The 13,128-nt window shown below is 41.9% G+C and overlaps 1 protein-coding gene across 1 annotated transcript in view; it reads right to left on the bottom strand.

Annotated features, from left to right (window-relative positions):
• The window catches only part of LOC140456550 (serine/threonine-protein kinase MRCK alpha-like), a 567,354-nt gene that overhangs the window by 11,192 nt on the left and 543,034 nt on the right, over positions 1 to 13,128 (bottom strand). Inside the window, 7 exon segments of the mRNA XM_072550745.1 lie at positions 1,406 to 1,563; positions 2,272 to 2,395; positions 4,870 to 5,049; positions 5,406 to 5,523; positions 6,032 to 6,152; positions 6,928 to 7,012; positions 8,183 to 8,280. Of these exon segments, the coding sequence (XP_072406846.1) occupies positions 1,406 to 1,563; positions 2,272 to 2,395; positions 4,870 to 5,049; positions 5,406 to 5,523; positions 6,032 to 6,152; positions 6,928 to 7,012; positions 8,183 to 8,280 (884 nt within the window).

Raw genomic sequence — 13,128 nt, 5'->3', positions numbered from 1 at the left:
ACGCTAACCCACTGAAACAACGCTAATCCATTGTAACACCGCTAACCCATTGTACCACAAATCTGTTGTATCAACGCTAATCCATTGTAACGACCCTAATCCGGTGGAAAAGCGCTAATCCAGTGTAACGACGCTAATCTATTGTAATGATATTAATATATTGTAACAACGCTAATCCGGTGTAACAATGCTAACCCATTGTAACAACGCCAATCCGGCGTAACAACGCTAATCCATTGTATCAACGCTAATCAACTGTAACAACACTAATCCAGTGTAACAACGCTAATACGGTGTATCAACGCTAATCCATTGTAACAACGCTAATCCACTGTAACAACGCTAATCTGGTGTAACAACGCTAATCCATTGTAACAACGTTAATCCGGCGTAACAACACTAATCCATTGTAAAAACGCTAATCCGGTATAACAATGCTAATCAACTGTAACAACGCTAATCCGGTGGACAAAACTAATCCGGTGTATCAATGCTAATTCATTGTAACAACCCGAATGCGATGCAACGATGCTAACCCATTGTAATGACGCTATTCCATTGTAACAACGCTAATCCGGTGTAACAACGATAATCCACTATAACAACGCTAATCGATTGTAACATAGCTAATCCATTGTAACAACGCTAATCCGGTATAACTATGCTAATCCAGTGTAATGACGATAATCCATTGTAACGACGCTAATCCATTGTAACAACGCTAATCCGGTGTAACAACCCTAATCTTGTGTAACAACGCTAATCCATTGTAACTCTAATCTGGTGTAACAATGCGAAGGAGAAAACAGGAACTGGCCGAAACAAAAGACCAACAGCCTGCGTCAGCTCTTGAATAGCAATGAATTTGGAGATTTTGGTGAAAGGAATCTTTACAATCTTCACCCTTTTTTAATATGAACTTTTTTTGACAAACTGTGATTTCATTTGATAACTCTGATAATTTGTTTTCTCAGCACTCAACAAAAATGACCATTGAAGCAGCCAGAGTGTTGGAAAAACCAACTTGGTTTCCTCATGTCTTTCAGGAGATGGGAACTGAAACTGGCTGGTATACAACTCTACTCCAATTTGGCATCATTGACATGTAACACTCTCAATCAGCCAGAGACAGGCAGAATCTCACACTGGCCCAGGGAGTGTAGGAGGTGGCACAGGGTGGAGTCTCTGTCTGACCGTAGGGTGCAGAAGGTGCACTCAGGCATTGGTGAAGTGGGGGAGGGTGTTCAGTTTGACAGTAGACTTGCTAGATTGGGCTGGGGTGTCGACATTCTAGAGATGTTTGAAATGTTGTTAAGAAGCTTCATCGATTGAATCTTATGTTGAGAGATCTCACAACAGAAATGATAAATTGGGAAGTGAGGGAAAATATTAAAGTGAGAATTACATCACGCTCAAACTCCCTTGTTGGAACATCACTTCCCGGATCCATTCCACCCGAAGAAAGAGAGCCGTCGGATGGCGACGTCATTGGCTGACGTTTGTTGACATAGTTTCCTCCTGAGAATTCTCTTCGAAGGGCACTTCCATTTTGTGCCGTTGATCCTGTAGGAACAGTAACATGTGAAACATGAACAAAGTAAACTGATCCCACAGTAAAAGGATGCATTCATGGTTCTCATTGTCTTTTCATCTTACAAATCCCCATCAAATCCAGCTCTATGTTCAAGACTTTGAATGCCTTGCTGCCACCTATCAGCCTGACATCCTTATACCTATTTAAGTAGTGGGACGGTGTGGACTTGTTGGGCCGAAGGGCCTGTTTCCACACTGTAAGTAATCTAATCGAATCTAGAAGTCCCGCAGGACAAACGTGGCCTGTAAGTGCAAGTTGTTGTAGTGAAGCCTGACTGTCAGACCAAGATGTACAGGCTCAAAATGTGGAAAAGCAAACTGGGGCTTCAGGAACACCTTTACACAATCAAAACACAAAATGGGTGGATGAAGTGAGAAACCTGGGTTCTGATGGGGTCCTGTTCTTTCAATATGTCTGGGTGAAGATTGGCCGAATACCCTTCATCACCTGTGCCTGTTGTCCGATTTAGGAACAGACCTTTCTCAGTAGAGAGCTTGCCTCTGACTGTGCAGCATTAAATGGCTCAGTAACAGAAGTGGTTGAACCTGTTTGCCTGCTATTTTATTATCATTAAGGAGAATTGCAAGCCACAACTACTGCATTAACAAGGCTGAGTGGCACATATCACAAATAGATCATCAACTTTCTATAAGGATCAAGGCAGAGTGAAATCTTACTTGATGACAGCCCACTGCTGGCACTCATAGAGCGGCCCGGTTCTGTGCGAGATCGTGCAATAGCAGGGATACTGACAGAAGCACTAAACATAGTCCGACTCTTCTCATCCTGAGGACGTAGATTCTACGAAGAAACAATCAGGGTGAGAGGGAACAAGAATCAACAAGATATCTGAATAGATTAAACAGGTGGAGCCACAAAATTATAACTTTAGAGATTTTTATTTCAAGACTTAGGGATGTCATTAAACCAACCAGCTGCACTCTCAGTTCAGTAGCACTAATGGGCTGTGAAATATCAGGTTAGTCTACACAGTCTACACTAGGATAGGATTCCAGAGATCATCAGGCACCCTTCAATAGCATGAGTACGGAATGAGTCCCAGAGGAGGTGGTGGAGGCTGGTACAATTAAAACAAATTGAAGATATCTGGAAGGGTTTATGAATAGGAAGGGTTATAGGCCAAATGCTGGCAAATGTGACTAGATCAGATTGGGATATCTGGTCAACGTGGATGAGTTGGACCAAAGGGTCAGTTTCCATGCTGTATGACTCTACAATGCACTTGGGGAGGGCTAATAAGGCAAGAGATTATACTATGAATGGTAGGACAGTGGAAAGTACTGAAGCTCAGAGGAACCTTGATGTGCATATCCACTGTTCCCTCAAGGTAGCAGGACAGTAGGTGAGATAGTTAGCAGTTTTCCAGACCTTTGGCACCTCACCTCTGGTCATAGAGAAGTTGGAAATTACCACGAGGGCCTCTATTATCTCCTCCCCTTGTCATTCTCAACAACCTGGGATACATCTCATCCAGCCTGCACATTTATCTGCTCGTCCCTCATTACACTGTTAATTTCCACTAATACTTCATAGTCCTCCACCCAGATGGCGATAATTGCACTGTCTTCTTTCATTATGAAGACTGATGCAAAACATTCTATCAGGTCTTCAAAGACTTCACACAGATTACCTCGAATGGACCCTACTCTTTCTCTAGTCATTCTCTTCACCTTCATATATTTAAGAAGCTTACTGGGTTTTTACCCCTCAATGCTTTCTTAAGTCTTAGCTTTTCCAATTTTCTTTGTAAATGAATTTTTTATACTCCTTTAAGAACACTCAGTGTCTGCCATAAGCTTTTTTTAAAACTTAACCCTAACCTTTAACTTTCTTCACATCCAGGATTCTTTGGTCTTGGTCCCAGCCTGTGTCTTTATTTGCTGTGTACTCTTGCTATTTCCTCCTTGAATGTCTCCCACAGCTCTGACTGTTTTATTTGCAAATAGCTGCTCCCAGTCTACTTAGGCCAAATTGCATCTTATTTCAGTGAAATTAACTTTTCTCCACGTTTAGAACTTGTGTTCCTGGCCCATCCTTATCATTTTCCCTAACCATTCTCAATCGTTTGTTATCATCTAGGGTCACTATTTCTAAAATGCTGCCATCTGATACACCTTCCACCTGCCCAAGCTCACTTCTGAATATTAGGTCCAGAACTGTTTCAACAAAGTTAGTTCTGAGGATGGGGAGACTTTCTTGGGAGATGATGCTGAGTAGTTTGGGCCTATTCGTGTTGGAAAATAAAAGAATGAGCAGCAACCTTATTGAAGCATACATGATTCTTAGGGGGAATTGACTGGACAGATGGAGAAGGGTTGTTTTTCCTTGTGGGAGAGTCTAGGCCCAGACAGCATAATCTCAGAATAAGGGGTTCACACATTTAAGAGATAGATGAGGAGGAATTGCTTCTCCCAGCGAGTTGTGAATCTGTGGAATTCTTTACCACAGCGGGCTTTTCAGGCTGGTTCATTAAGTACACTCAAGGCTGAGCTAGACAGATTTTTAATCAGTAAAGGAATCAGGATTATGAGGAAAAGGCAGGAAAGTGGAGTTGAAGATCATGACGTTTATATTGTATGCACCCAACAGCATTTTCACCCTATTTGTGTTTTTCACTTTTACCCATTTGGCCTCATTTAATGACCCTTCCAAGATATAATTTCTCCTTACTGCTATAATTGATTTCCTGATCATCTTTTAGCGAAGTCTTAGCTATGATATATTACTCCCGCATGTCTGTCTGTGCCCTCAGCTTGTCCATCTTATTCTTCGGGCTCCTTGAATTAGAATATATTCCATTTAGCCTTTCTAAACTCACTTTTGTCTTAAATAAAACCAAACATTGCGGATGCTGGAAATCTGAAACGCAAACAGAAGTTGCTGGAGCAACTCAGTGGGTCTGTCCACATCTGTGGAGAGAAAGCAGAGTCAATGTTTTGGGTCTAGCGACCGTACAAGCACAGACCCTCTCACCTCCCCAATGAAGTTCAGCTGTTTTGCTCATGTTTGAAGTGGTTTGACCTAACTGTGGATTCTTCCTTTCTTGAAACTCGCTCACCAGTCCACATCTCAGCTCAAGTTACACAGAAATCTGTGTCTCTGGGCAGTAATGACAGGGGGCACATGTGCAGTAAACAGGAGGAATTGCTAAAGCTCAAAGCAGATGGCATGGTGCAAGGCCTGGTTTGATTAGTGGCACATAAACACAAGGCACTGCAAATCAGTTAGTGAGAAGGCCAGCACACACAGCATACCCTTGGTGTTATGGAATGTGGCAAGCTGGAGGCAGAGTCTGGAGGAAGGGTGCAGACGTGGGGTTCGTGGTACAGGAACTTCTCAGCAGAGTGGACAGTCATGTGATAAATGTGTTCAAACTTGGTTGGAGTGGAGATCAGGCTGAAGTGCTGATTGGGAGGTGGATGCGGGGATTCTGGCTATTCAGAGAGCAACAGAAATAAAGAAATGTTATGGAAAAGAAAGAATATAGTTCAGCAGAGGAATCCACCAGTTCCAGTATAGTGGCACAGAAAGCTGACAGTAGCTTTATGTCTTGTAAAACCTCAGCAAACAACAATAAAACATTAAAAAAAGTAAAAAGTAACAAATTACACAAGTGAAGTCTTCTGAACAGAGACATTTAAAGAGAAACTGTGCGCTATTAAGGGCTTTTAGGGTTTAGCTCCAATTAAGAAGGGCCTAGAATTACTTTGCTGGTTTATAAAGTGCTCTATAATGTAAACAGCTGTTATAAAATGGTGGAGTCTGAATAGCATATCTTTGGCTAACTTACCATTGGCAAATCTTTTAAGATCTGTATGCCATCACCTGGGCCCATGTGTACAATGTGGTTGAAATTAGTTGGATTTGAGATTAATTTGGATCTCATTTCTGGATCTCGAAGCATTTCTCTAAAAGAAAAGGAATCCAAAATCAATGCACATTTAAATTAATTGAAACACAAACTAACATTATCCTGTCTACTTTCCTGTTCCTCTATGCCTCTCTCCTTAGTTGGAAGGATAAGGCAATTTTCACTGTTTAGTGTCACCCTGTAAATAGATGTTGACTGATCCATACAGTAACCTCATTTTTTTCTCTTGCCTTTGTCCACTGATGTTGAGGCTGAGGACCAGCTGAGAGTGGCAGGGGGTGTACCAGAGAAGATGAGTCCAGAGATCCCACCTATTTTTTACAGTATTAACATATCCCAAACCCAAAAATTCAACACGTTGAGCCAGATACACAAAGCTGTACTTTGCAAAGTGCCAACAAAAAAATCCACAAGTCCAATTCTTATATAACATTAACTGTGTGGGAAGGACAACTTGAGCACCAAGCAGACAGCATGAACAAGGTAAGAGATTGGGATGGGGACAGGGGATACACACGTTCTGTAACGTGAGAGACTCTGCTCACCTTCTCTGCTGGAGTCTCTCCTCTTCAGGCACCCGAAAGGAATATCTCCGTTTGCTCCTGGTCCTGACCATCTGTTTGCGGCTATTATCAGATGTTTCAGGAACAACAAGCTCATCTCCTTCTGTGGGAGCAAAGGAAATAGCTCAACGTAAAGTATTAAGAGACAAGTTGATCTTCTAAGGTTAGATCCTTGGTAATTGTGAAAACATTTTTTCTTGATATGACTGAAATGGTTTAAGGGCAGTCCTGCGCCATAATTGATCGATCCCTTCTAGACTGCTACTCAGATAGTCCTATGAGGAGTAGTGCACAAAGCCACATGTTGTGATCAGACACTAGTTGATACTTAAGGTTTCTGTTGAAGGTTTCTCTAGATTGACAACTTTCTCCTTGAGCGAGAGATTGGGTAATTTAAAGGTCAAGTAAAAATTCTTTATTTTTATATCTGAACAAAACTTGATTTAATAACCAAGTCTTATAGAAAGTGGGATATCTGAAGTACAAGGTAAAAACAATGACTGCAGATGCTGGAAACCAGATTCTGGATTAGTGGTGCTGGAAGAGCACAGCAGTTCAGGCAGCGTCCAAGGAGCAGCGAAATCGACGTTTCGGGCAAAAGCCCTTGAAGTACAAGTCAGGAAATAGGTAGAGGATAAAATTAACATTATGTAAAAGCCTGAGTAAGCAGTCACACAGTGTTGTGGGCAGGAATAGCCAGGGATCAATGTGGGGAATACGTTTTGAAGGTCATATGATGGTTAACCTGGTTACCTTGGTCCATTCAGGCTGCTTGGCTCAGTAATGCAAGATGCTGTTTAGCAAATCCTAAAATAACTAAATAAGTTAATGGCAAACTTTAATCTTGCATAAACATAAAAATCACTTGCTAGACATACCTGCCATTTTATTTTTGAAATAGATTAACCTGATTGTCTCGAGACCTAGCAGGTTAAGTGTCCCCTCTGTATTAAGTGGCCGAACCTGTAAGAAAAGCAGCTCACTGTAACCAATCCCACAAGGAATTTCTCAAACATAATTTAATTTGATTCGCTATTAATTACCAAGTGTAGCTTTTCCAACCAATTATGCTGCTGCTGAGAGCTGCACATTTACACTGGTGGAGATTATAGCATAGCAGTTTGGTATAGTAAGTGCGTGCAGATAGGGCTGACATGGAACAGTATGAATAAAATAGGAGAAATAGGGCCCACAGGATACAAATTTTGGGCCCCTCTTTTAGTAGTGTCCCTATCCCTGGACCGGAAGGCCCAGGTTCAAGTCCCACCTGCTCCAGAGGTGTGTAATAACATCTCTGAACAAGTTGATTAGAAAAATAGTTTAAATTAGAATTACAATGTCAATAGTCAGACGTTAAAGGGTTGATTAATAATCACATATAAGTCACTAAAAGCCAGCTAATGGATGCAAAAGGGATTTACCATAAGACATAGGAGCAGCAATAGGCCATTCAGCCCATCCAGCCTGCTCTGCCATTCAATGAGAACATGGTTAACCTGATAATCCTCAACCTCACGTTCTTGCCTTTCTGGATTTAAGAAGAATAATGAAATTTGGGACCACAACAAGAGAGATACAGTATAAAAACAAGGAAATACTCGATGTTAGTCAAGCCACAGTAAAACTACTGCGGTTTGGGCTCCTACCTTGGGAAGGGAGCATTGGCACACAGAGAGTGTTTCCTATGTGGAATGAACTGCCTGACAAAGTGGTAGATGCAGGTACAATTCCAACAGTTTAAACACATTTGGACGGGTACATGAATAGGAAAGGTTTAGAGGGCCAAACAAGGGCAAATGGGACTAATTTAATTTGAAAAACTTGGCCAGCACGGACAATTGGACTGAGGAGTTTCTTTCCATGCTGTAACATTCTATGACAATTCAGAAAAACACCTGAAATGATGGGACTTTGTAATAATGGAGGAAGTTGGGAAACTCAGATAACATTCACTAGAGATGAGGATTTTAGGGGTCATCTGACTGAAAGAAGGGGAAAGGAAGTGAACAAACAAGAAGAAGAGGAAACAGCAAGTCATGATTTACTGTGGATCCATATTTCAGCAAGGAAGAGAGAGAAAGGAGAAGAATATTACAAGTAAAACAAACAGCCAGGGCAGGGAAGTGAACTTACCTTCTTTAGTGCAACTGTCTGAATCCATTCCATAGTGTTCACATCAAATACATCTACAGCATTCTCACTATACACAGACAAATATGGAGCATTGTAACCTGCAGAGAATCAAAAGCATCAGATTCATATCGGTGGGTTTATTGGATTACAGTTAGCCAAGTCTAGTGTGGAGCAGAAAACGTAGAACTACAACTGTACCCAATTGAGGCTTCATTCCATTGCTGATTAATTAGTGTTACAGTGCTAGTATTAGGGGGGAACAATTACACATGTACTATAAGACTTGGCTGTGCCAAAACATGTTTTTGCATTCACTCTCAGTCACGAACAGGACTACTCTCACTATTATCAGCAACAGAAAGAGAGCTGTACCTATCATTACTTCACTGCTGTGTCTAACAAGCACCAAGCATTCTGTTCACACATGGCCTGAATTTGGATGGACAGAATCTGTACTATGTGGAACAGTTAGAAGATTCCAAAATTCAACCACCCAGAAAGTAAAGAACAACCAAAATCTTATTGTACATCAGATTTTTCACATGTAGGCCTGACAAATGGACATGCCAATAACACTGTCAGTTTGTCTGCACCTACTTTATTTGTGCCATTCATAATCTTCCAAACTTCAATCAAACTGCCTTACAAACCAGTGTTGTATAACGGTGCACGGAGTGGATTATACACCACTCTCTACTACATTAACTTCGATTCTCTTATTTTGGGAAGCTCTCGTTAAGGGCCTGAATCCTACTGGAAAGATAACAGTTTGTCAATGGTGCATGGTACTTTCAATTCTCAAATTGGCCAGTAATTCAGAGTACTAAGAGATGAAAGTGGAATGAAACTCTTTTGAAAGTTGGTCAATTTATACAACTCTGCTGTTTGTTTTGCACAAATGACACCTCACCCTTCACCTCCTTGGTTTTAAGAATTTGCTGGATTTACCCAGTAATCTGGATGTAAAAAGAGCTAATGATTAAGAGTATAAGATCCTTAGAGTCAAACAATAATCGTTGATGCAATCCTAACCAACTCCTCTGGTCCTCCTTGACCCTCTAGCTGGCTTCTTTCTTGATCTTTAAATGTCACTGCTTAAGGAGATATACATGTCCCTAATGCTTACTTTTCTTTGTTGCACTGTTACCAGCTTACATTTTCAGCAACTCAAAGAACCTTAGAGAAGGTGATGACATAGTGATAACACCACTGAAACAGTAATCCAGGTTAATGGGTTGGAATCCATCACAGCAGATGGTGAAATCTGAATTTAATAACTTCTGGAATTAATGGATCTAATGTCAAAAAACAAAGCCTTCTGGTTCACAATTGTCCTTTAGGGAATGAAATCTGCTTTCCTTAGCTGATCTGATGTCCATCACCAGGAGTTGGCTCAGTCGCTCCAAACTGGTCAAGTTTTAATTATTGCTAGATTGGATCTGTGGCAGTTGGTGAGGCAAACCCACTACAGGAGGTAAAATCCTGGCCCATCTGTGGAGTAATCCACTCATATACCCTTACAGTCACTGTGGAGATAATGTCCCATCTTCATTCCTCCATTGTTTTGTGTTGCACGATCACCATGCTAAAAGGGATCAACTTGAACAGAGATTGCAACTCATAACTAAGTCTCCGTGAGGCATTCATGGGTCATCAGTAGCAGCAGAATTGTAGCCAATCACTGCTGTAACCACATGGCTCAGTACAACATCAACTCACTAATGCCATCTAGCTCAGAGATCAACCCTGGTTCAAAAAACACCAGGAATGAGCAGCACCAGGTATACTTCAAAATGGTCTCAACTTGGTGAAGATACAAAACAGGAGAAGTGCGTGATTAATAATGGTTAAGCAATCCCACAACCACGATCATACCGAAGCTCTGCAGTCCTGACATATCCAGTTGTGAATGATGGAGGACAATTAAACAGCTCACTGGACGAGGCGGCTCCATAAATATCCCTGTCCTCAACGATGGATGAGCCCAGTACATCAGTACAAAAGAGAAGGCTAAAGTATTCACAACAACCTTCAGTCCATCATATTTGCACCAGTGGAATGAATTAGCTATCCATTCTAACCTCACGTTCCAGCACCAAGGCAGTGTGTGCCTTGAAGATCAGTGTTGTTCCTTTTAAATGAGTTGAGGGATTCCACCATGGTCACCAAAATAGGCAGTGAATTCCTTCACCTACCAATCTCTGCATGGAAGTTTTTCCTCATGTTCCTTCTAACCCTTCTCCCAATTACCATTTTAAATCTGTTCTTTCTGGCAACTGACGTCTCTGCTTGGGAAACAGGTCTTCCTTGACCATTCTATCCCCTCTATGTTCTATGGTTCTCTGCTAATTGGAACCATACCCAGCATAAAGGAAGATGTTTGTGTTTATTGGAGTTCAATCACCTCAGACCTAGGACATTCCTACAGGAATCCCACTGAGTGGTGTCCTAAGACCAAATATCTTCACCTCCTTTATCAAAGACCTTCCTTCCACCTTAAGGTCAGAAGATAGGATACTTGATGATGATCGCACAATGTTAAGCACCACTTATGACCAACCAGATACTGAAGAAACCTATGTCTACATACAGGGCAACACTCAAACTTGTGTCAATAACATTTATACTGCTAAGTTGTCAGTTAATGATCATTTCCAACAAGAGAGAATCTAACCATTGCTGAAACCTCCATGATCAACATTCCGTCAATGAAGTGGACTAGCTATACAAATACTCTGGCTACAAAGTATGTCAGAGGCTAGGAATTCTGTGGTGAATAACTTACATCTTGTTTCCCTAGAGCCGAGGTGCCATCAACAAGCTACAAGTCAGGAGTATAATGGAACTCTCTCCATTTGGCTGGGGATGAGTGCAACTCCAAGAACACTTAAGAAGCTTGATATCATTCAGCACACTTGAATTGGTACCACATGCATGAACATTCAGTCACTCCACCACCAACACTCAGTCACAGCATTATGTACTATTTAAAGGTGGACTACAGAAATTCACCAAAGATCCTTAGACAGCACCTTCCAAACCCATGACCACTATCATCTAGAAGGACAAGGACAGCAGTTGCCTGGGAACACCACAGCTGCAAGTTTCCCTTCAATCCACTCCCCATACTGACTTGGAAATACATCATTGTTCCTTCACTGTCACTGGGTCAAAATCCTGGAATTCCCTCCCTAAGGGCATTGTGGGTCAACCTACAGACATGGACTGCAGTGGTTCAAGAAGACAGCTCACCTACACTTTCTCAAAGGAAACTAGGGATGGGCAATAAATGCTAGCCCAGCCAGTGAAGCCCACATTCCACTAATGGATTTAAAAACAATTAGTTCCCATGAAGGTGAAAGTGGAGCTACATGAATGTTTCTGGACTTACCAAATTCAATTTTTTAAGTCTAGATAGCTAGTTCATTATCACAACCCTTCAGGCTATTGTACAGTATGTTCAAGCTTAAAACCTCAAGAGGAACATGATGCATGTTGAGATTAGCCTGGATCACGTTGACATAAATAGGGAACATGTGTTGGGTAGGCTAGAGGTTATTAACGTGGACAAATCCCCAGGACCGGATGGGATCTATACCAGGTTGCTGAGGGATTGGAGAGAGGAATTAGCAGGGGCCTTGACAGATATCTTTGTGGCATCGTTAAACACAGGTGAGGTGCCAGAGGACTGGAGGGCAGCTCATGTTGTCCCGCTGTACAAGAAGGGTAGTAGGTATACTCCAGGTAACTACAGACCAGTCAGCTGAATGTCAGTGGTAGGAAAGATGCTGGAGAAGGTACTGAGGGATAGGATCTATTTATATTTAGAAAATAATGGGCTTATCAGTGATAGACAACATGTTTTGTGTGGGGGAGATTGTGCCATACCAACTTAATAGAGTTCTTTGAGGAAGTGACCAAGTTGATAGATGAAAGAAGGGCTGTAGATGTCATATACATGGACTTTAGTAAGGCATTTGATAAGGTTCCCCATGATAACAGAGAAAGTGAAGTCACATGGTGTGTAGGGTGTTCTAGCTAGGCGGATAAAGAACTGGTTGAGCAACAGGGGACACAGAGTAGTAGTTGAAGGGATTTCTTGAAATGGAGAAAGGTGACCAGTGGTGTTCCACAGGGATCAGTGCTGGGGCCACTGTTGTTTGCGATATACATAAATGGTCTGGAAGAAGGAACTGTTGGTCAGATGAGCAAGTTTGCAAATGACATGAAGATTGGTGGAGTAGCAGAAAGCATAAGGGACTGTCAAAAAATACATGAGAATGCAGAGAAGTGGCAGATGGAATTCAATCCAAGCAAATGTGAGGTGATGCATTTTGGCAAGTCCAATTCTAGAGAGAATTATACAGTGAATAGAAGAGTCTTGGGAAAAGTTGGTGATCCAGTAAGATCTGGGAGTGCAGGTCCATTGTGCCCTGAAGGTTGCTGCACAGGTGGATAGAGTGGTCAAGAAGGCATATGGCGTGCTTGCCTTTATCGGACAGGGTATTGAGTATAAGAGCTGGCAGGTCATGTTAAAATTGTACAAGACTTTGGTTCGGCCGCATTTAGAATACTGTGCACAGTTCTGTTGCCACATTACCAAAAGGATGAGGACACTCTAGAGAGGGTGCAGAGAAGGTTTACGAGGATGTTGCCTGGTATGGAAGGTGCTAGCTATGAAGAGAGGCTGAGTAGGTTAGATTTGTTTTCATTAGAAAAAAGGAGATTGAGGGGGAACCTGATTGAGGTCTACAAAATCATGAAGGGTTTAGACAGGGTAGATAGAGAGAAGCTTATTCCCAGGGTGAAGGATTCAATAACGAGAGGTCACACTTTCAAGATGAGAGGTGGAAAGTTTAAGGGGGTTACACGTGGCAAGTCCTTCACACAGAGTGTGGTGGGCCTCTGGAATGCAATGCCAGCAGAGGTGGTAGAGGCAGGCATGG

Source organism: Chiloscyllium punctatum, chromosome 3 (genome assembly GCF_047496795.1).
Source record: "Chiloscyllium punctatum isolate Juve2018m chromosome 3, sChiPun1.3, whole genome shotgun sequence".
Classification (NCBI taxonomy): Eukaryota; Metazoa; Chordata; class Chondrichthyes; order Orectolobiformes; family Hemiscylliidae; genus Chiloscyllium; species Chiloscyllium punctatum.
The sequence above is the reverse complement of the archived record's forward strand: the minus strand, read 5'-3'. Positions and strand labels throughout refer to the sequence as shown.